Raw genomic sequence first — 21,669 nt, 5'->3', positions numbered from 1 at the left:
GTGGTCAAGCCAGGAAGTGACAACTTGCAGCTGGGAAGCCGTGGCTGGGGCCAGGGAACCAGTGGCCGGGGCTAGGAACAGGTGATGCACAGCTCTAGGCTGGGAAGCCCTGTGCAACAGCTGGGAGGGGAGCCCAGGAGAAGGGGCTGGAAGCCAAACAGGGGAGCTTAATCTCCTCTGGTCCAGCAAAATCCCTGGTCTGGGATCACACAGATCCCGAGAGTGCCAGACCAGGGAGGATCAACCCGTACAAGCAAGATCTTGGTGAGCTAATGTTTCTATAATGCATCACTGGAATTCCCCTGCATTCCTCCCCTTCACATCGCTGCAGAAGCCCTGACACCCCAACAGTCCCATCTTCCTTCTGAAGCCTACTTCTACCCTCACTCCCCAGCCTGCCTCCCAAGGCACTTTGAAGGCTGGATGGCAGCATCAGAAAAGAGCAGTGCTGCTAAATCTGAGCAGCCTCCTCAGCTAATATTAGCTTGTTTCAAGCCAATATTCCAAATCAAAGAAATAACTTGTGTTTTGTTTTAAAAGTGCAAAAGCAGCCCTTGTCAGATCTCATCCAAGCACGTTTCCAAGTAGTCTTGAACAGTGTTTAGTCAGAGGAACCCAACGAAGCCTGAGGTACAGAGCAACATTTCAACAAGGAAGCATTTCTAAAGCAGTTTCCTCTGCAGAGGTCAGTAAATATTATACTAAAAGATCTCCACAGAAAAGAAGCAGTGTGTCGAACTTGGAAAACTAAATGTAATCATTAAGTAGGAAACAAGGACATTTTGCTTCAAGTACAAATCTCATATCTCCAATGCCTTAACCAGACCAAAATCCACATTGTGACTCAGCTGGTACTAAGCATACCCATTACGATCAGTGCAAGAATGTACCCACAACGCAACATAGGAAATGCACAATGATTTACTGTATTTATTAGGGATGTTAAAATGGTTAACCGCTAGGGGTAAACAGTTTGATTTAGAGCCTGCTGCTTTGCCCATTGGCTCTCCTGTGGCTGGGGCTGCTCCGGTGCAGTGTGGCTGGCCACACCGGAGTTTACCAACAAGGACCAGTTAACCGGTGAGCCTCATGTTTGCTGGTATGCTTATTGGTTAACTGTTTAACATCCCTAACATTTAGAGAGGTGGATGTCAGCATCCTTGAAGTCTTACTGCACTCATGCTTGCTCCCAGATATTGGGGACTTGCCACAAGAAACGCCTTTCAATGTGATAATCACCCTGATTTACAGAGCTCTGCTGAAATGCTACCTGATGCAGATGCGTTCCCTAGTGACATCCCTGCTTGATTGCTGGATAGAATGTTTTAGTTTACGTCTCATGCTTCCATCAGGAGCCAAGACATGATTTTTTTTGTTCGTTGTCAGCTTCACGATGACTTTTGAGTCTGTAAATCGTAAGGGAGTCTGGTAACTTTTGCTTATCTCTGGATGCCCTACCAAGTTCACTTCTGTCATTTGGTCCTTCCATGATGAGAGGAGGGCCAGATTAGCAGAAAAAAGGTAATATATCAGTGCCACACTGCTTGGAGTGGCTCTCAACTAAAAATGCCAAGCCCAGGGCAGATATCCTAAATTCGCTGTATGTGCTAGAGTTAGATCTCATCCATGCAGTAACAAATGTAAACTCCCCAGAGAACTAGAACAGACTTGCAATGGAGTCACAGAAAGTCTACCTTGCCACCCAGGAAAGCTGGATTATATGATAAATGGTCACTAACACAAAATATTCAGTCTACTCCCACTCCCAGGAAACCAGTCCAGTCAGTTACCCCAGGTCAACTTGTTATCTTAAATCGCACACCAAAACACAACACTTAGGCCAGGTCTACACTAGGAGGTTAAAAAAAAAAAAAAAAAAAAAAAAAAAAAAAAAAAAATCAGTTTTAGATAGGCAAATCCACCTACGAGAATTGCATAGCTGAAGTCAACTTATCTCAAATCAAATTTTTGCCACCATCCACGGAGTGAGAGGTCAATGAGAGAAACTCTTCCATCCACTTCCCTTACTCCTCGAAAGTGTCAGGAGTACCAGGGTTGACAGTGGCACCATGGACAGTTTGATTTAGCACATCCCCACTAGGCATGCTTTTAAAAAAAGAAATCGAACCCAGAAGATCAAAGCAACTGCCAGCGCATCGATCTTCCCACAAGTGTAGACATATCTGACAGCTTAGTACAGGTTTGTCTAACTAAAGGTTTTAAACAATTTGGGAAAGGAAGTGAGTTATTTAGAGGTTAAAGCAAGCAAGCACATACACACAAATGAGTTTCGGTCTGTAATTCAAGGTGTGAAAGATTCGTAATCTGTCGAACCAAAATATCTTTCAGGGCTAAACCACACCTACCAGCACGTTGCCCCTCACAGTCCAGAAGAGATTCAGCTTCTCCTCGTCAGGGATTTTTATAAGAGTGAAAACTGATGGAATGAGTTCATCCATAGATCTTTCCTTACTGAAGAGCATTTAGCAATGCCATGGGTAAGCAGGGCCTCTGTCCTTTGATGCTTAACAATACCTCATTTGCCATAAAGGGGTATCTCGCATGTGGACAAGCACTTTACCTTAAAGAACATTTCTTATCCTGTTTGGTGAGATACTCAATAACGCAGGTTTATACGGCAAACTCTCAATATAACTTTATACCATGGGCTATAGAAACAATAAGTGAGATTAATACATGCAACATCCTACAAGCATTTTCTAAAGTCTAAACAGTAAACAAACTCTTGGGATTTAATATCTATTTTGAAAAAGCTAACTGTCTGAGGCCTTGCCACGAGCTGGCACCTGGTCTGCCAGTGACCATCAAATCCCTTTCCTGTCACTAATCACTCCAGAGTTGCCTGCTTCCACACTCCTAATTCTTTGTTCACCTATGTTAATGACATTGATGGAGTATTTATCCTGTTCTACACTGATGGGAAGGGATTCAAGCAGCAATGCTCCTGCGTTCATTGAGAAGCAGCAGTTACTCATTAAGGAGCCTTTATTTGTTGATGACTGTACACTGTTTACTTGCTCAACGCATGACATTCAGTTTATAACTGATCACTTTAATTTCACAATCAGCCAAAAAGGAAAAAAAAAATGAAGTACCATAGCAACCCATTGCAGGCTCTCTGTGCATGTCTACCCAATTACTCAGAGCGGCAACATTCCTCTCAAGTGTGGGCTTTTATTTCATTTAAAGAGAATTGTGTAATGTTGTTTTACACCACCGTTGATTTGGCTGTGGCAACTACAGTTCAATCTTAACAGATTAAAGCAATTAGCAGAGGTGACTTTCAGGTTCAGAGTCTCTAGGGTCACTACCCTTGGTCTTTGCATGAAGTACAGTCACCACGTCTAGTCTCAAGTTTCATTAAAGTTACAATTAAAATTACCCAAAAATATAGAAATTCTATATGCACAAGTTACACTCACACCCTTAACAATAGTATTAGTATCAGATGGGCCTCTCATGACTTGGTCATCAGTAGAGGGATGATTCCCGCTCTAATTTTCCTGCTCTAGGCATTCACTTTTTAGAATGTGGTTCTGTCTACACCTACGTTCTGCAGAGGTCCATAAAAATGGTCAATCTTTTCTCTTACTGGTCATGTTCTCTGGAAACTTAAAAGGACCCCAATTTTCAGTAAGCTGCCTGGATTCTCATTAGCACTGATGCATAACTTATATCCTGTAGTTAAGACATGTCAGAGATAGGTGTGCCTTTACAGTATTAATGATCTAACTAAAGCTAATTTTGAATGATATTACTACTGGATACCTCTCTTCCCATTATCTTAGGGCAACCTCTTCTTTTGGGGGGAGGCAGTGTCACTGACTTACAACATCATCATCATTTCTTGTCTTCAGGGCCTAATATGTAAGCTGAAATCTTGCCAAACCTCAGCCTACAGGTTCTTGCATTTCATAGACTCAGTCACAGAACACTAGAACTGGAAGGGCCCTCAAGAGGTCATCCAGTCCAGTCCTCTGCCCTCAGAGCAGGACCACACACCATCTTGACAACCCCCGATAGGTGTCTGTCTAACCTGCTCTTAAATATCTCCAGTGATGGAAATTCCACAACCTCCCGAGACAATTTATTCCAGTGTTTAACTACCCTGACAGTTAGGAAGTTTTTTCTAATGTTCAACCTGAACCACCCTTGCTGCAGTTTAAGCCCATTGTTCCTTGTCCTAACCTCAGAAGCCAGGAAGAACAATTCTTCTCCCTCCTCCTTGTAACCCTCTGTTAGGTACTTGAAAACCGCTATCATGTCCCCTCTGTCTCCTCTTTTCCGAGCTAAACAAGCCCAGTTCTTTCAGTCTTCCCTCATAATTCATGCTCTCTAGGCCTCTAATCATTTTTGTTGCCCTTCTCTGGGCCTTCTCTTTCTTGAAATGTGATGCCCAGAGCTGTACACAGTACTCCACTTGAGGCCTAATGAGCGCTGAGTAGAGCAGAAGAATGACTTACCATGTCTTGCTCTCAACACTCCCATTAATTTAATTTCATCTTGTCTTACTTATATCTAACACACGATTCTTCTAAACATTGATCACTTATTCTTTTATAATCCTACAAGTGAACTAGTTAACATATAATTATCTATAACCTAACATGCTGATTAACCACGAATGTCACACAACAAATGACTGGCTACACAGCTCTTTAGAGAGTTTTTGCTACCCAGAGTATGCTATCACTCAACGCCCCAATTGATAAGCATGGTGGTGTCCAAAATGTTACCCACTAGACACGTGGTTATTTGGCTGATTGAACATAGCCAATTGGCTTGAACAATAAATATATATCTGTACAACTAGTGGCTACTGCTAGAGTGAACTAGTCACATTAGTCTGAAAATATTTAATGTGGCTAGTTCACCATAGCCGTATCTACTATAGGTTTAACCTCTCTAACCTGAAAGCAATGGAAGTGCTGGTAATGTGATAGAAATTATTGATCTCCCCGTGATCTGACAAATTCTCTCATCTGACATCAGTCAGGTCCCAAGGGTGCTGGACAAAAGAGGTTCAACCTGTAGTTGTACAACAGCAATATATTGATTGTTCAAGCCAACAAGCCACATTCAACTGGCCAAATAGCTACATGTGCCCTAGTAGTGGCTGCTGCTTGAGAACTGGTTGAACACCATGAGATTAGGAGATGATCCATCACACAGACAAGACCAGCTCTGTATGTAGAATACTCACATCCCTATGGAATGATAAGGGGCTCAAAATGAGGAGTAACCTAAATGTCTAGCAGGTAGGTGTGCCTCTGTATTGCAGTGAAATATGGGTAACATACGGCTGCCAAATTAGGAGTCAATTCTTTTAGACTTCAAACAATCTTCGTCTTTCCCTAACATAGTGGTTAAACAGGAGTGCAGTACTATTCACACAGATTTAAACTTCTGATTTCAAATATTTGCACAAACAATCAATCTCTAAAGGTTTAGGCAGACACTTACATGCAATAAAGCAGAGTTAGGAAATACTTACCAAAGTACAGACACAATATACAAACTGTTCTATTAGGAATAAATAGTGGAGAATATGAGGAATGAACTATTATGACAGACACTAACAATTACTTTGCAGCCTGGTCGAGCTTTCCTTGAAGTCGGGATCAGGTTTTCAGAAGCTGCTGATGACTAAGGCTTTTGGGAAGAATTTAAACAAGTAAATGTACTTGGAGATCACAAAATGTATACTCTGACTGAAGCAGAGTTTGTGTAATCCTATGATGTTACTTCAGGTCACTCTGTACCCAGATGGGCAGACAAGCATCTTTTCAATACACATGTATCAAGCTCCGGGATGTACTTATTTCTCCGCACCCAAAAAAAAATCAGGCCATGCCCCTTTACCCAGTTCTCCTTCCTCTGACGTGCTTTACAGGCATTCTCAACCAAATTCTTGGTGGTCTCAGAATGCGCACGCCAACTCTTGCTGGTGGCCACACTGACATTTTTTCCTAAAATGCTTAATCAACTGCAGGAAAAATAAGCGATCGTGCAGCGATAGGCACCCTGGTAATTTATAGCAGGATATTTTACATATGCCATAAGAGCACAGTCGGGAGAGATGGGGGCAGGGGACAAGGCGGCAGAAGTGGGCCACTGATGACCAGGGTCAGTGCCCACTTCTCTTTGGCCAAGGATCAGCACCCGGACTGGGGATCAGCACCCTCTGCTATGTAGCCAGGGGATCAGCACCTGCTGCTGTGTGATTAGGGCAGGGGATCAACTCCCAGGTCAGCACTTTGGGTCCACAGCTGCTGCTGCCCAACAAGGGCTAGGAGTCAGCATCCTGGACCAGCAGCTGCACAGTGGGAATTGGAGGCCACTGTCCAGGGCCAGCACCTACTGGAACCCAAGGTCAACATTCAGGAGCAGTGCCCATGGCTGGTGACCAGCCTCCAGCCCTGGCTACTGTGGGGGCTGGGAGTTGGTGCTCAATGTTTCTGCCTGCGGATGGCCAGCCAGGAGTCGGCATCCAGGACCAACACCTGTTAGAGCCTAAGGCCACCAGGCGCAGCAGGCAGGGCTGGGAGTCAGGACACACAGAGAGGGAGTCAGCGCTTAACCAGCGACTGCCACCAGAGGCAGCAATCAGAGCCCTTTTCACATGGTCAGGAGTTGGAGTATGAAACTCCATCACTGAGGTTAGGGCTGCACAGCCAGAGCTGGATCAGCACCTGAAACACCACGGCCAGAGCTGGGTGTTGGGACCCAAAGCCCCCTGGCTGGAGTCCTATTTTGCTGCCAAGCTCCTTAAGTCCCTGACATCCAACCACACCAGGTCAGAAGTCCAAGTTTCACTAAATCCTCCATCCTCTTTCCCTCTAGCAGAAAACTCACCTTGCTCCTTCAGCTTTGTGCCCCAGTTGTCTCATGGCACATCTACGATCAACATGGAGGAAGAGTGGCTGATACAATGTGCCTCTCACCCCCACCCCACCCATCACTGTACAGGAAGCTTCTTGGCTACAAGGAAACCCCCTGAGGGACACATTTGAGAAACAGTGGCTTAGAAAACTCATTTAGCCTTACACATACTAAACAAGAAAAGGCCAAACAAATTGCTATTGTAAATCATTAAACTTACCGGTTTGTCAACAGGCAGACAACAACTAGTGCTACTCACACCCTTATTTCTTCAAACCCGTGTATTTTCACACACAAAATTATATCTACACAAATGGCAGCTATGACTGTCCCAAGACCCCAAGATATCTGTCCATCCATGGTTTTTAAGGAGGCTAAATCTCCTTATTCCTTAAGGGGGAAAAGCCTTTGACTTTTTAGTAGGACTTCAAGTTCTTAAAACAGCTTTCTTGTAGCATAAATCACCTTTAATGGAGAGGTCTTGCCAGGATTTGATGTAGTGGTTTCAATTTCTATAAGTTTGTGCAGGACTTAGCAAGATTAGGAGGCCAGATAGCTTGGCCTATAGGGACTATTAACACAATCCTAGTAGTTCAACTATGCCCACAACTGTCTCTCTCCCCTCAACCCGCAAAAAAGGGGATATTCATACAACTGTGGCCAGTGTGCAGTCTTCTCCCTGCCTTCTACATTCCATAAACTGCTAAGCTCTCAACTACTTCCACAGATACTCAAGAAGAGAGATTCTATATAGAACAAACCAGCCAGGAATATACTTCACATTTGCATCATACAGTCTGCCCAGAAAAGCGACACGCTGGTGGAATGTTCCTGAAGGATAGGACGGTTCCAAAAAACACCCAAATCTTACTAAGATCAACATTCTGGAAAGATTACAGTCCTCTAGGTATTACACACTACATCTGACATTAACACCCTCCTAATTCAAGTTCCACTTTGCCTGCTATAATGAACAGCTGGAAGAAACAATGACAGGAATTTACATCAGGCAAGCTACTCCCAAATAAAAACAACCCAGAATCTAAGCCGCAGAACTAGCGCTCTTTACAGACTGTTTAAAATTATCTAAACACTGGAGTATATTCAGATAATTTAGCATGCTACAAAGCACCACCAAACAAGCATTCTTAACATCAGGCACCTTATGTCAGAGGAAAATGAAGGTTTAAACAGATATAACAGATGAACTAAAGTTAGAACTGGATATAAAAGAATGCACTTGTGCACACAAATGGATACAGACAGGTCAACAGACACAACAGGCTTAATTTGTCGGCATGAAACAAACAAAAGAAACCCTGCTGCTATACAAAACAACTTTTTTTCTGATATAACAGGCTCACTATGGATAGATATCTTGCCATAACAGCTACATACTGTGTAAAAAATGAACTGAGCAAAAACTAATGTTAAAAAGAATCATAATGCCTTGGCTTTGCCTAACTACTACTACTTAACCTTTGCACTCTGCATGGAGCATAGGTCATCTACAAGACTCCTCCACTTTACTCTGTTTTGGGACAAAACTTTTAGCTGACTCCAGTACCACCCCAGTTGTTGTCCTTCAATTTCAATAGACCTTCTCCATGTTGTCCAAAGTCTTCCTCTTCTGTATTTTTCTTGCAGGTTCCATGTGAGAGCTCGACGGACTATGCTGGCTGATAGTCTTCTGGAAGTGTGGCCTAGCCATCCCCTCTTTCTTCTCTTGATTTCGGTGTCAATTGGTTCTTATCCTGCTCTGTTCCAAAGCTCCTCATTTGTGACCAAGTCTTGCCTTTTGATATGAAGGATGTACCTCAGGCATCTTTATGAATGTCTGTAGCTTGAGATTTGAAGACTTTTTAGTACACAGGTCTCTCATGCTTACAAGAGCACACTCTTCACATTTGTGTTGAACAGCAGCAGTTTTGTCTCCACAGATATTATTTGTGAACTCCATGTGCGACGGAGAGTCTTGAATGCAGCTGCTGCTTTCCCTATCCTGGTCTATTCATCCATCTCTACCCATAATACTCCCCCAGTAGGTGAACCGCTCCGCATCCTCCAGGTCATCGCCTTCTAGCATGATGGTGGTGCTGGTGGACTGGTTGATTCTCATTGTCTTGGTCTCTCTCTTATTAATGCTCAGTCCAGTCATTAAAGCAGGTTTGTCTAGTGCTGTGACCTTTTCTTTCATGTTGATGTAAAGTGAGGGCGACATCATCAGAAAAATCTAACTACATTCTACCTTTAAATAATATGGCATCCAAGATCAAGGTGCAATCACCAACAACGTGTATACTTTAGGATAATTAAAATCTTTAGAAGTTTTACATGCTCTTAATTGTTTTAGTACTGCAAATTGAAGCTTTTTTTAAAATCAAGTGTATGAAGTATACTTGTGAGGATAAAAAAGTGAGCACAAGCCCTCTCATTTAGAGTAACATGTCCCTGTCCAACACACAGATCTCTTTAAACTTCCTGGTTTTTGCCATAATTCGAATCTTTGGAACAACGACAGACCTCTAGTAGAGAGCTCCAGCCATCCTTCTACATTGTGGCAGGAGTCCCTTTTGTTATTAATATTAGTGTTACTATAGCAGCTAGCTGCGCTAATCATAGACCAGGACCATGACGTGCTAGATAAGGTACAAAAACAAATCAAAAGACAGTTTGCCCAAACAGCTTACAACCTAAATATGAGACAGAAAGAAGACAGTGAAGCATGCAGAGAATCAACCATGATATCAATGTTAAAAAAAGGGAAGGGAGGCAGGGAAGAGAAGGCTGAGAGCAAACAAGCAGTCTTGAATTCTGATCAGAGTAGATACAATTTAAATAAATATTTAAGATTTTGTTTTTGAAGTAAACTTGTTTAATGTTAATTCTGAATTGAATAAAATTTTATTTAATAAAAATGTATGCACTGTTGCGTATTTGTTCAAATTCTAGTTACCATCCTAATGCAGCTGATATTAAGAATGAACAAAAACAACAGCTGAAAACAATATACCATTCATTGAACATTCTAAAAGTAGTAAGAATTGAAAACATGAAGCTATGTAAAATTGCTTAAAATGCAGTTATATAGAGTACCATTGTATGTAGCAAAAAGATGTACCAAATCTAGTACCAAGACTACTCAGTTGCAAATCAATATCTTTCAATGGCTAGAAAGCAGAACCTCAGAACTGCAGACACTTCAGGAATGGAGGTTGGTCACAACTCTGAAGAGCACACTAGGGCTGATCTTTACAAATATTTACTACTGAACATCGGCTTAACTCTGTTAAGTATAAAAAAATGCTGCTTTTAATTTAAATGAAACAAGCACAGAAACACTTTCCTTATCTCGACAATTTAAAAAAAAAACACTTTAGACATTTGCATTTAACATAACGTTGTATGGCATTTGCATTTAACATAACGTTGTATGGCATTTGCATTTAACATAACGTTGTATGGCATTTGACTGTTAGGGATAGGGAGAGCAAGAGGTCTCTGCAGTTGCCTGATTATGTGCTCCCAGCTGCAACTAAGGTAGGAAGTTGACTGGTCAGCTTGCAAACTGTGTTCGTAACAGAGGTTCTACTGTACCAACCAATAAAAATGCACCCTTCTTTAGAAAATGAAGTACAGGTTGAACCTCCCTCATCTGGGAACTTCTGTAATCTGGCAACATTTTAGCTAGCCAGATGACCACTGGAAATACAGCACTATCTCCAGATCTGAAGAAGTGAGTCTGCCCCTCAAAAGCTCATAACCTAATAAAATATTTTATTACTCTTTAAAGTGCTACATGACTGGGTTTGTGTTTTGTTAAGATACAGACTAAATACAGCTACTTCTCAGTTACTTTTCCCCACAAAGTTATTCTATTATTCATGGGCCTCCTGCACCACCCTCAGACACCAGAGCTGCCCACTAAAGAGAGCAGAGAGGGAAATTGTAGACTTCACACTTCCTAATCTTCAGTTCAGAGACTCCTTCAGTGATGTAATAAAAGACACCAGTTCTTGAGCAATGCCACTCTCCTTTCCACAGAGGTAACTGCAAACGACTGTGCCTCAACAGCAAAGCCATCTTCCACCCATCTATGCACAGACAACCAGCTGAATAATGGATAAGGAAGATGGAATAGCAAAAATCCATTTCAATAGAAGGTGAGCACATGATAGAATGATATTTAATCCCCGGGTGAGAAGTTGTATTGGCGAAGAATTACTCCTTTCTAATGACTTCTTACCTTTATATTTTTATAGATAATTTATCTTGTCACAAGAATAAAACATTTAGATGACCTGTCATACAGTAAAGAACACATATGATAATAAACAAATACATAAACTTACAAGATACTTCTTCACTGGCTTTTTGACCACAATTTTAAATAAAAAAAAGTTTGAAACAGAAAAATAAAAAAAACCTGTATGTGCCATATTTCAAATGGTATCTAAAAATCACTGCTTATACAACCATTGTACACAGACATGTGCCTCTACCTCACCCCTCACTCCCATGCCTCAGAGGCCTGGAACTGCATGAAAATCTGATGCTGTCCTCTCAGAATATTTTGATAGCACAGCCAAGTAGCATACCTACATGCTGATAGATTTGTTTAAAGTATGGCACAGTTTTAGTCAGCGAAATGCGTGTCTGTAGTTTTACTACTTACCAGTCAACGTGGGCTGAAGGCGAGGCTTATATAGCCAAAGTAAAGATTCTGCAAGTGACTTTAATGCTGCATTTTTGGCTTATTTATAAATATAACCATAATAATGTTGAAAATAACTATTTGCTTACAATTTCTACTGTGTTATGAAGATGTCTGGAAGTAGTCATCATTAGTACCTTCAGAACAATTACACAGTGTATGTATTTACATTTTTCTAATGACTTACCCAAGAATGAGTCTCCTGTAACATTTTGTTCCTAGATGATGAACAAATATCAATGGTGGGTCTGCATACCAAGTCTGATTTGTATGAGAGTCAGTGAAAGTACTTCACTACTTGAAGCACTCAAGAATGTGCAGCTACAGCATGATATTTTGCAGCTGCAGGATGTCAGCTCAGAGCTACAAACTCCAGGCTCTCTAATGATCCTTGAAAGGCCAGCTCCATTATAATTAAAGGTAGTAATGTAAACTTGGCAATTCTCCCTGTGTAAACTAGAGCTAATCAGCTGGTAACCCAAATTACTGGCACACCAACAGTTGCGTCAAAGCTTGTTTGACTGAACTCTGTCTTCCTAAAATTTTCTCTTACAACTGTCCCAGAACAGCAATCCGCTGTCTGGAGAACCACCAAATCTGGACAAGTCATGTTCTCCCACACAAACTTACAAGTCAAGTATGTCTTCGGAACAAGTTGTTCATCTGCATGACTAATATTTCTACAATCTTGCTCATTTAAGAAAAGTGCATGTCTTAACACTTTGTTTTCAACAGCAGTAGGTACTGGCAGTGACTTCAGAGTTGTCTACATTGCCATCAAATATGGGACTGCAGCACATTCAAACATTACCCAGCCAGCTTTGATCTAGCTAGCGCTGGTACCAAAAGCAAAACAACCCACTAAGGCAGAAGACAGCAGCATGGGCTAGTGGTCTAAGTACATACTCGGGAGTGCAAACAGAATTGGACTGCCTATACTCCCATGTCTTCACTGCTCAAACTAGCTAGGATAGGTGGGCACTCCCTCCGTCTCTCAGTCACTGTGGCAATACAAACAGCTGAGTTAAGATTAGAGGGGAAGGGGAAAGACAATACATATCACATACACATTCTCTGAGGAGGAATGGAAAACTAAGTTTTGTTAAAATTGGCCTCTAAATCAGCACAGCAGATTTCATACAGTTGACAAGCCAATCCAGGGCCTGAACAGGTCTGTTGGACCAGATCCTAAGTTAATACACTACTAGTAAAGATTGCACAAGAATGTTTGATTTTTGAGGGCGGCGGGGCAAGCTTCATTAGTCATTTACTGGATAATCTAGTGCGTTGCAACACAAACCGTCTGTAGCAATCCGTCAGTACAGAAGGGTTTCCAGCTGTTTATAATATAATGCATCAATCCAGCAGATGAGAGGCATATCTTATTGACGTTGACCAGACAACAGAGTGGCTTGTATGTCTGTGCCCATATGTTTCCAATCCAAAATGGTTATTCCTACATCTGACTTGCTGATTTAAGAAGAATCTAATCTTTTTTAAAAGCCAACATCAACCCACATAAAGCTAGAAATGAAGTCTCCTCTAGTATTGCACAATGCAAAGTTTGATGACTCACAGCTCTTCTCTACCTTTTCAGGTCTGAAAACTACTCTAGACAAGGTTAGATTCTCTCCTTTATGCATCACCAGGAAGGAGAGGGGGGGCAGAAAAACAAAAGCATGTGAGCAGAAATCAGGCTCAGCCTCCTACATTCATAAATTACTAAAGATATTCAACTGCCTCCTGCTTTCATAATGGGACTCACTATAATAACATTCTTGCCAGCAAACTAAAATAGCATGGATTGCCTAAACTGACTGTAAGGTGGACAGAAAGCTGGCTAGATCAATGGGTGCAACGGGTAGTGATCAATGGCTGGATGGCAGTCAGAATAAAGCAAACTGCCCAAAGGGCTGGTTCTGGGCTTGGTTTTTTGCAACATCTTAACTAATGACTTGGGTGAAGGAAATAGACTGCGCCCTCAGCAAGTTCACAGATGGCACTTCTCCTCATTGAACCCCAGAGTCCTGCACTTAATACACAGGAATCCCAAATACCGTTACAGGCTGGGGACCAACTAGCTAAGCAGCAGTTCTGCAGAAAAGGACTCGGGGAGAGGGTATATTGAATGTGAAGCTGGAAACGAGACAACAATGTGCCCTTTTAGCCAAGAAGGCTAACAGAATATTGGGCTGCATTAGTAGAAGCACTGCCAGCAGAGCTAGGGAAGTGATTATTCTTTATTCAGTACATGTAAGGCTACATCTGGAATATTGTGTCCAATTTGGGACCCCCATTACAGAATGGATGTGTACACATTGGAGGGAAAGCAGCACAAATGTAGCACTTTAAAGACTAATAAAATTATGTATTTGGTGATGAGCTTTCATGGGACAGACTCACTTCTTCAGATCAATTTCATTTCCAATACAGATTGTCTTGTCTGAGATAATGATGAGCATCAAAGCAAGGGAAGCAGTCCTTGCAATGCATCAGATAGTTGATGTCTCTGTTCACACCACGTTAGTGTGTCAAATTTGAATATGTACTCCAACTCACAAATCTCTCACTCTAATCTGTTGTTAAATTCCCTGTGTTCCAAGACACAAATTCTCAGGTCTTTAAACAGAATGGCCCACTCCATTCAAGTGCTCACTGACCTGCTTATGCGTATCGAGTTTCTTGATGTCTGCTCTGTGTCAATTTACTCTTTGGCAAAGGTTTCGGCCAGTCTGTCCAATGTACATCGTGTCAAGGCATTGTTGGCACAAAATAGCATATATAATGTTGCTTGAAGTGCACAAGAGTGTGCCTTTGATCTTGTAACTAACATGGTTAGGTCCATGATGGTATCCCCAGAATACCTATATGGACACATTTATTTATTATTAATCCCTTCCTTTGATGCTCATAATTATCTCAGACAGGACAATTAACATCCCCTCACCTCTCACCACTTCCTTCAATCCTATTTGATTTGATCAGTTTTTAATCACAATTTTTTTTTGTCTTCAGTACTTATAAATGTCAGTCTGTATTGGAAATGAAATTGATCTGAAGAAGTGGGTCTGTGCCATGAAAGCTCATCACCAAATAAATCATTTTGTTAGTCTTTGAAGTGCTACATTTCTGCTGCTTTGTTTTGTTGGACTACGGAGTAACACTGCTACTTCTGTTACTACATTGGAGAGAGTTCAGCGGAGGGCAACAAAAATCATCAGGAGGCTGGAGCACATGACGCATGAGGAGAGGCTGAAGGGCTTTCGGGTTGCTTAGTCTACAGAAGAGTAAAGTGGAATTTGGTAACAGCCTTCAATCACCTAAAGTAGGGTTCCAAAGAGGATGGAGAGAGGCTGTTGTCAGTGGTGGCGGATGGACAGAATGAGGAGCAATAGGTTCAAGTTGCACTGGAAGAGGTCAAGGTTGGATATTAGGGAAAAAACTTTCATTAGGAGGGTAGTGAAAGCAAGCACTGGAATTCATTTTCTAAAGAAGTGATGGACTCTCCATCCCTAGAAATTTCTAAAACCCAGCTTGGATGATTTAGTTGGGATTGCTCCTGCTTTTAAACAGAGGATTAGAAGAGACTACAAAGTCATCAAGTTATACCCCACAAATCTATAAGCGGCATAAAGTCCTTACTATCCACTATTCAGAGCCCTTACTTATCTATAATGTCCTATATTTAGCGGATATAGCTGTTTTTGTATTTCACATAACTTGCCCCTGTATACAGCTTCAGCCTGGGATTTTCAAAAAATTGGCCTACAAGAGGTGGCCTTCTAGGTTGGGCTACAAAAGAACCACCCCCTTTGACTTTGGAAGTCCCAGCTCCCAGGCAATAAGAACACTTGTTGGTTTAAAATTTAAGTTGTCAGTGTCATCTTACAAAAGACTATTTAGAACTTGTTTGCTTTTCGCTAGCCAGGCCTTTGCTGTCTCATTCAGCTTGGACAGTGAAATTAGACTATTTATTTAGATTTAATATCTGACAAAACACATGATGTCTGAGCATCCTGAACATAATTAGACTGACCACAAAAAAGACACAGAAGCGTAAATACTAGCAAGCAAATACGTTCAATATTCCTGATTGACAGAGTTGTCAAACGACGATAACCATATGAGAGGAGTCCTGAAACGTACCCACTCCACTCCACCCCTAAGAACATACTCCTCTCCTCCTCCCCAAAATCCCCATCAGGCACAGTGAATAGTCTCTGTATAGAGCAATTTTCCAACACCAGTCCCCACATATTAGTGCTTGTTTCCGTAGCCGACTCTGCAGGAAAGTATTTAAAAGATTAAGTTCCCACATTTAAAAAACACTTTGTAAAACAATTTTAAAGCTAAAGCTAGATTTAAAGGTGAACACTGACTCTTTTTGCTTTGCTTATGAAAGAAGCACATTAGATTAATAAGTTATATTTCCTGTCATGTTTTCTCTACATTGCCTCCACTCCTCCTCCCAACTGATTTTATCTTTAATTAAAATCCCTGATTAAGGAACCTAAGAGTTATAGGCTGAGTAACTGCAGCCTGACACTTGACTCAAGACCATTTTTCTGTCTATAAGTCCACCTGCTAGATCCTTTACTTCATGAAAACAATAAAAGACTCTCCTTACCTGATGACCATGAAGAGTATACAGCAGTCTTCCTTCTAGTAAATCCAAAATTTTAAGGGTAGAATCATTAGAGGCTGTAATGAGGTAGTTTCCAGAGGGATGAAAGGAAAGACAGTTTACCACAGCACTATGCACTAGGGGAGGAAAAAAGTTAGATATAAATATAATATACACACACGCAGTAATGCCTGAAACCATCTTACACAAAGAGTTCCCCTCCAAAAAAGGTGCAGGCACTTTCCAATATTCTGTTATACAATGTTTAATGGGTTTTCTGATCATAATTTTCACATTATGCAGCAACTCTTTTCAAGGCATACTACAGTAAGGGCCAAATTCAAGGCCAGTGAAAAGTAAGTTTTGCCAGTTATTTCACAGTCCAGTTTGTCCTGATGCTTTTTAGGCCTAAACCAGAAATGTGAACTGCATATGAAGGCAAAAAAAAAATCTGCAGTCTTGGTTTACGACTCACTATAAGACAAGTAACAAACAGCTTGACAAACATGCTTAACAGTGTCCCTATCTGAAGGTGTAACATGAGGTGTGTCTAGAATTTCAACAAAACTCATCAGGGTATTTAAAGTTCTTACAATTTAAAACAGTAAGCAGCATTTTGAGATTTTTAATTTTGAAACATGCATATCCAAGTGAAACAAAGCTTTGCATGGGGATAGAGCCAAGAGCATTATTTGGAAGAGGTTTTTAATTCATTTTTTGTTTTTTTTTTTAAAAAAAAAAAAAAAAAAAGTCTGAATCTTCTGAATAAAAACCTATTGCAACAAAACCTACTTTCAAACATACTGCAACAAGATGATCTTACATTTAAATATTATAGCCCATTTGCATATTTATCTGTGGGAACATATAGTACTTCACATAGGCCAGGTCTACATGTGCCCCTTCCTTTTGGAAGGGGCATGTTAATGAGTGGGTTCAAAAGATGCTAATGAGGCGCTGCAATGAATATGCAGCGCCTCATTAGCATAATGGGAGCCACAGCAATTCAAAAGTGCGGCTTTTCAAATCACACGCCACCTGTGGAGACGGGACTTTCCGAAAGGACACCCCCCAGTTTTCGAAAGCCCTTCTTCCTATCTGGTGATTGGAAAAAGGGCTTTCGAAAACTGGGGAGGGGTCCTTTCAGAAGGTCCCGTCTCCACGGGAGGCGTGCAATTCGAAAAGCCGCACTTTCGAATCACCGTGGCCGCCATTATGCTAATGAGGCCCTGCATACACATTGCAGCACATCATTAGCATCTTTCGAACCTGCTTGTTAACATGCCCCTTTCAAAAGGAAGGGGCACGTGTAGACACAGGAATAATGTACAATTGTTTATGCACATGTGATATAACTCACTACCAGTAACTGCATTTAGGGATATTCTGAATATGAAGCCCAGATTGCATCTCACAGTATGCGATTCCAAAATGTTCTAGTGCCTTGCATATATGCTTTATTATAAACAGACAAATACAAAATTCTTAGTTCGTATTTCACTCCAAGTTGCACATTTAACTTACCTAGTTTTACTACAAGCAGATAGAATTTTAAACACCCTGACTTATCATTGGCTAGGGAAATCTCAAAGAATCTTGAGTTGTAACACAGAATATAGATATTTCCCCTTCAACATTACTAACAGTCTTCACCATTTATATTTGTAGTACCTTGATGACTAGGGACCAAGTCACAAACCAGACCACTCCCCACCCCACCCCCTTGCAATGCATTTAGAAACAGAACCGGAAGATGGACTGTAAACCTCCTGGAGCATGTAAGTATTTACCAAGTATAAAACAGAACAACAGCTGGCTGTAGACAGGAGAAGGCGTACAAACAATAAGGCAACACTGATCACCATGACAGGCAGTGGTCCCAGCAAACTAATAACATAATCGTTGTCAAATGTTTTGTAGACTTCACAGCAAAGGAGCTTTTAGGAAGAATTTAAAGGTGGATGATGAAGTAGCTTTGCAGAAATTCATTGGGAATGCCTCCCAAGTACAGGAGACAGCATACAGGTGGCTAAGAAGCTAAAAAGTGGGTAAAGAGGCTGCTTCATGGGACTTCCCAACCCCAGGAGCTACTTAAAATCACCACCCACCACCTCCTACTCTCCCCTACACCCACTTGCCAGTAAGTACTGTGACCCAAATTATTTTATGCTGCAACCAGTAAATGACAGTGGTAGCAGAGGAAAGAGGAAGCCCCTGCCACTGACTTGTCCATTTGCCATTCAGGCTTAGAAAACATCTATGGCCAATATAGAGAGAAGGTGTGTTGTCAATATCTTGGATCAACATGGGTACTGTTACACTGTATACAGATCTTAATAAAAGTCAGTTACGATTAATTAAGTACTAAGGCCATATACACCTTTCTGCCAACTCAACCACCAAAATTGAGTCACTGAAGCCTATGGGATGAACTTAAGTACTGTAAACAAAATTTAAGTCATGAACTGTGATAATGATCAGCCCCTTTGAAAGCCAGCGACCAGTTAATGCCATTTGAGCAACCATAGTCTAGAATATAAATTAAAATGGCTATAACATCACCTTAATAAAGGTGGTGTCCTTTGTACAGGGTTGAACCACCTTAGCCCAGCACCCTTGGAACCTGACTGGTAGCAAACCAGAGAATTTGATAGACCACAGGAGGTCAATATTGTCTATCTAGCATATTACCAACACTTCCACTGCTCATTAGACTCTTAGAAGACATGTGGAGGTAAATTAGAGCTAAATAACAGCACGGAACACTGACAGCCAGGAGTGGTGCTTCTGTAGACAAACTTTATGGGATCCCAGGAAACTTGGCCACACCCGTGATAAGTGGTCATCCAACGAACCAAAATTGTGCCAAATTGTAGATTTTGCCAGACAAATGTGTGCCAGATTAGAGAGGTTCAACCTGCACATCTATTACTCTATATTTTTCAGCATTTCTTTGTTCTTTATCAACAGTTTTAATTAAAAAGTAGTCATGTCACACACACACAAAGTGTAGGGCTGTTCCAGTAGATTAACATCAGCACACTGTGATCTGACAAATTTTGCACAGTGCAGAGCCAGCAGGGTTGGCTCTTAAGGTAATCTGGGATCACTTCTGATCTGATGGCTTACTCCCACATCAATGACTCATCTTAAGCTTTTAAAAAAAGAAAGTACATAAAAATGGAAGGAAATCCAAAGTATTTTTAAGCTGTCAATAATAAAATCTCTTTTCTGCCCTGGTGCAAATGATGTCCTCATCCAAATTTAAAAAACACACAAATGCAGCAAACAAGTGTTCTGGCACTCCACAGTGTAAGCAAGATGGCTGTCCTTAGTGCTCAATGCCATGAGGTCTCCATTACTTTTCTTTGTGACCTAACATGCACCAATCCCTAAATGGCCTTCTCAAGGATTGAACTCGCAACCCCAAGTTTAGCAGACCAATGTTCAAACCACTGAGCCATCCCTCCCCCTATAAATCCTAGCACTGGTATGCTAGTTTTCCTTTTTCTGCAACATGACTTCAGATTTGCCCTCAGACACAAGTCTTAACATCTTAGGGAGCTTCATACCAGTAACACACTGCTATACAGGACTTTGTGGTTGATTTGCTGTACAGCCATCAGGGCACTGGATAAACAGTTTCTTTGCTTATTAAGTATGTCTACATCATTTATAAGTTAGTTTACTGAGACACACTGTAGAAAAGTAGAAAGCAAGTTGTAAAACCTTGAGTTATTTACAACCTTTCAGCTGGAAAGAGTCTCAACAACAAACAAAAGAACTTATCTGTTGTTAACTAACAGCCAAAGTGTTATTCACATCTCTATGGAGGTGGAGGGGGAGAACTACTTATCAATTACTACTCTTTTAACAATCCAATTTGACTAAAAATGGATCCCTGGAAATCAACAGAAAGATGTCAGTTTTTCAACATGATTACATATTGAAGGAAAAGATGCCCTCTAGCGGAGTTTAGTGATTTGATGGCTATCTGGTCTTCTAAAATTATAATTTTCACTGTGTGCGGTATCTAATTTCCATCTAAATCAAATGAGTCAGGCCTATAAATACTTTGCAAATGAAAGATACCCATTTGTATCTGAAAGCAACAAGCGTGAATTCACTGTGCAACGTAACCACTTCAAGGTATTAATTTTAGTATTTCAGACTGAAAGTTTGGTGCCTAACTGGGATTTATGTAGCAGCTCATTGTACAAGATTTCAATAACAAAAGCATAAAAATAAAGTGCCACTCAGGCAAAAGATAAAGTTAAAAATTCCAAGAGACAAAAAATAATCCTGGCAGTCAAATAGCAACTAAGCTACACTAGACCCAGACAATTTTATAGCTCTAAAATTGTAAGCAGGAAGAGCTCACTGGAGAGCCAAGTAATGGTGTGGCTGGAAACACATGCTGTGTATCCTCCCACTGATAAGCAGTTTCAGAGTGTCCTTTATCCTAGTTTAAGGATTTTTGTTAAAACAGGCAGAACTTTTAAAGAGTTTTTATTCCTATTTCCAAGCTTCACTAATACACACAATTTGGAGTAAGCACTACTCTGTATGGACAGACAACTCTGCTAGTGAAGTTATGGCCATCAGAAAGAACATACCTGCCTCCTCCTCAGACATTCATATTTGGCTCTGTGTTGAATTTCTCAGTTACTACTATAGTGTTATCAGAAACATAGCGACGCACTGGCACCATCCACAAGCAATCTGCACTGCACCTCTTGCAAAGGTCTTTGTTTCCTTTAACTTGGTTGATCAACATAAAGGTTGATACATTGGAAGAGGCCAACAAAGGAGTCCAAAAGCAATTAAAGGCTTGGAAAAACACTCCTTACAGTGAAAGACTTGGTCCAAGAGTTCTAGCTATGATGGCAAGCAAACCTATAATGGGATCAAATGTCTGGAAGTTGAAGCTAGACACATTTAGGCTAGAAACTAGGTGCAATATTTTAACAGCAAGGGTAAATAATCATGAGCACAGCAACTTTAAGGGTTGTGGTAGCTCTTCTATCACTGGTAATTTTAAAATCAAGACAATGGTTTTCTAACAGATATGCTCTAATGCAAACTGGAATAAATTGAGAGAAGTCGTGTGTCCCATGGTGTCTTTTATACAGAAAAAGACTAAAATGTGGTTAAGCAGGGATATGGTCGCTTAAATGAGAGAAGCAATCTCTGAAGCCTAACTCTGGTAGTTCTCTCATCCCACTTCAGAATAAGAACTTCATGGAGCTTTGAATTTCAAAACCCTTGGGTGCTGGGGAAAGAGGGAAATGGCGGATTTGGTTTTGTTTTTAAAGCACAGTACTGCCATTCACTTGCCTCCTTATAATATCAACAGGACTTTGGCAGCATCAGTGGCCTCTTTGCACAATTTCCGGTTTTACTGCTGAACAAGTTCTTCTGAAAGCCC

General features: G+C 41.0%; 1 protein-coding gene across 5 annotated transcripts in view; it reads right to left on the bottom strand.

Annotated features, from left to right (window-relative positions):
* Positions 1 to 21,669, bottom strand: part of POC1A (POC1 centriolar protein A) — a 137,003-nt gene that overhangs the window by 48,600 nt on the left and 66,734 nt on the right. For all 5 annotated transcript variants that reach the window (XM_075005711.1, XM_075005710.1, XM_075005709.1 and 2 more), the window contains one exon: positions 16,245 to 16,378. In XM_075005711.1, the coding sequence (XP_074861812.1) occupies positions 16,245 to 16,378 (134 nt within the window). The remainder of the gene's footprint in view (positions 1 to 16,244; positions 16,379 to 21,669) is intronic.

This window comes from Carettochelys insculpta, chromosome 11 (assembly GCF_033958435.1).
Source record: "Carettochelys insculpta isolate YL-2023 chromosome 11, ASM3395843v1, whole genome shotgun sequence".
Taxonomy (NCBI): Eukaryota; Metazoa; Chordata; order Testudines; family Carettochelyidae; genus Carettochelys; species Carettochelys insculpta.
This window is presented reverse-complemented; position numbering and strand designations above follow the sequence as displayed.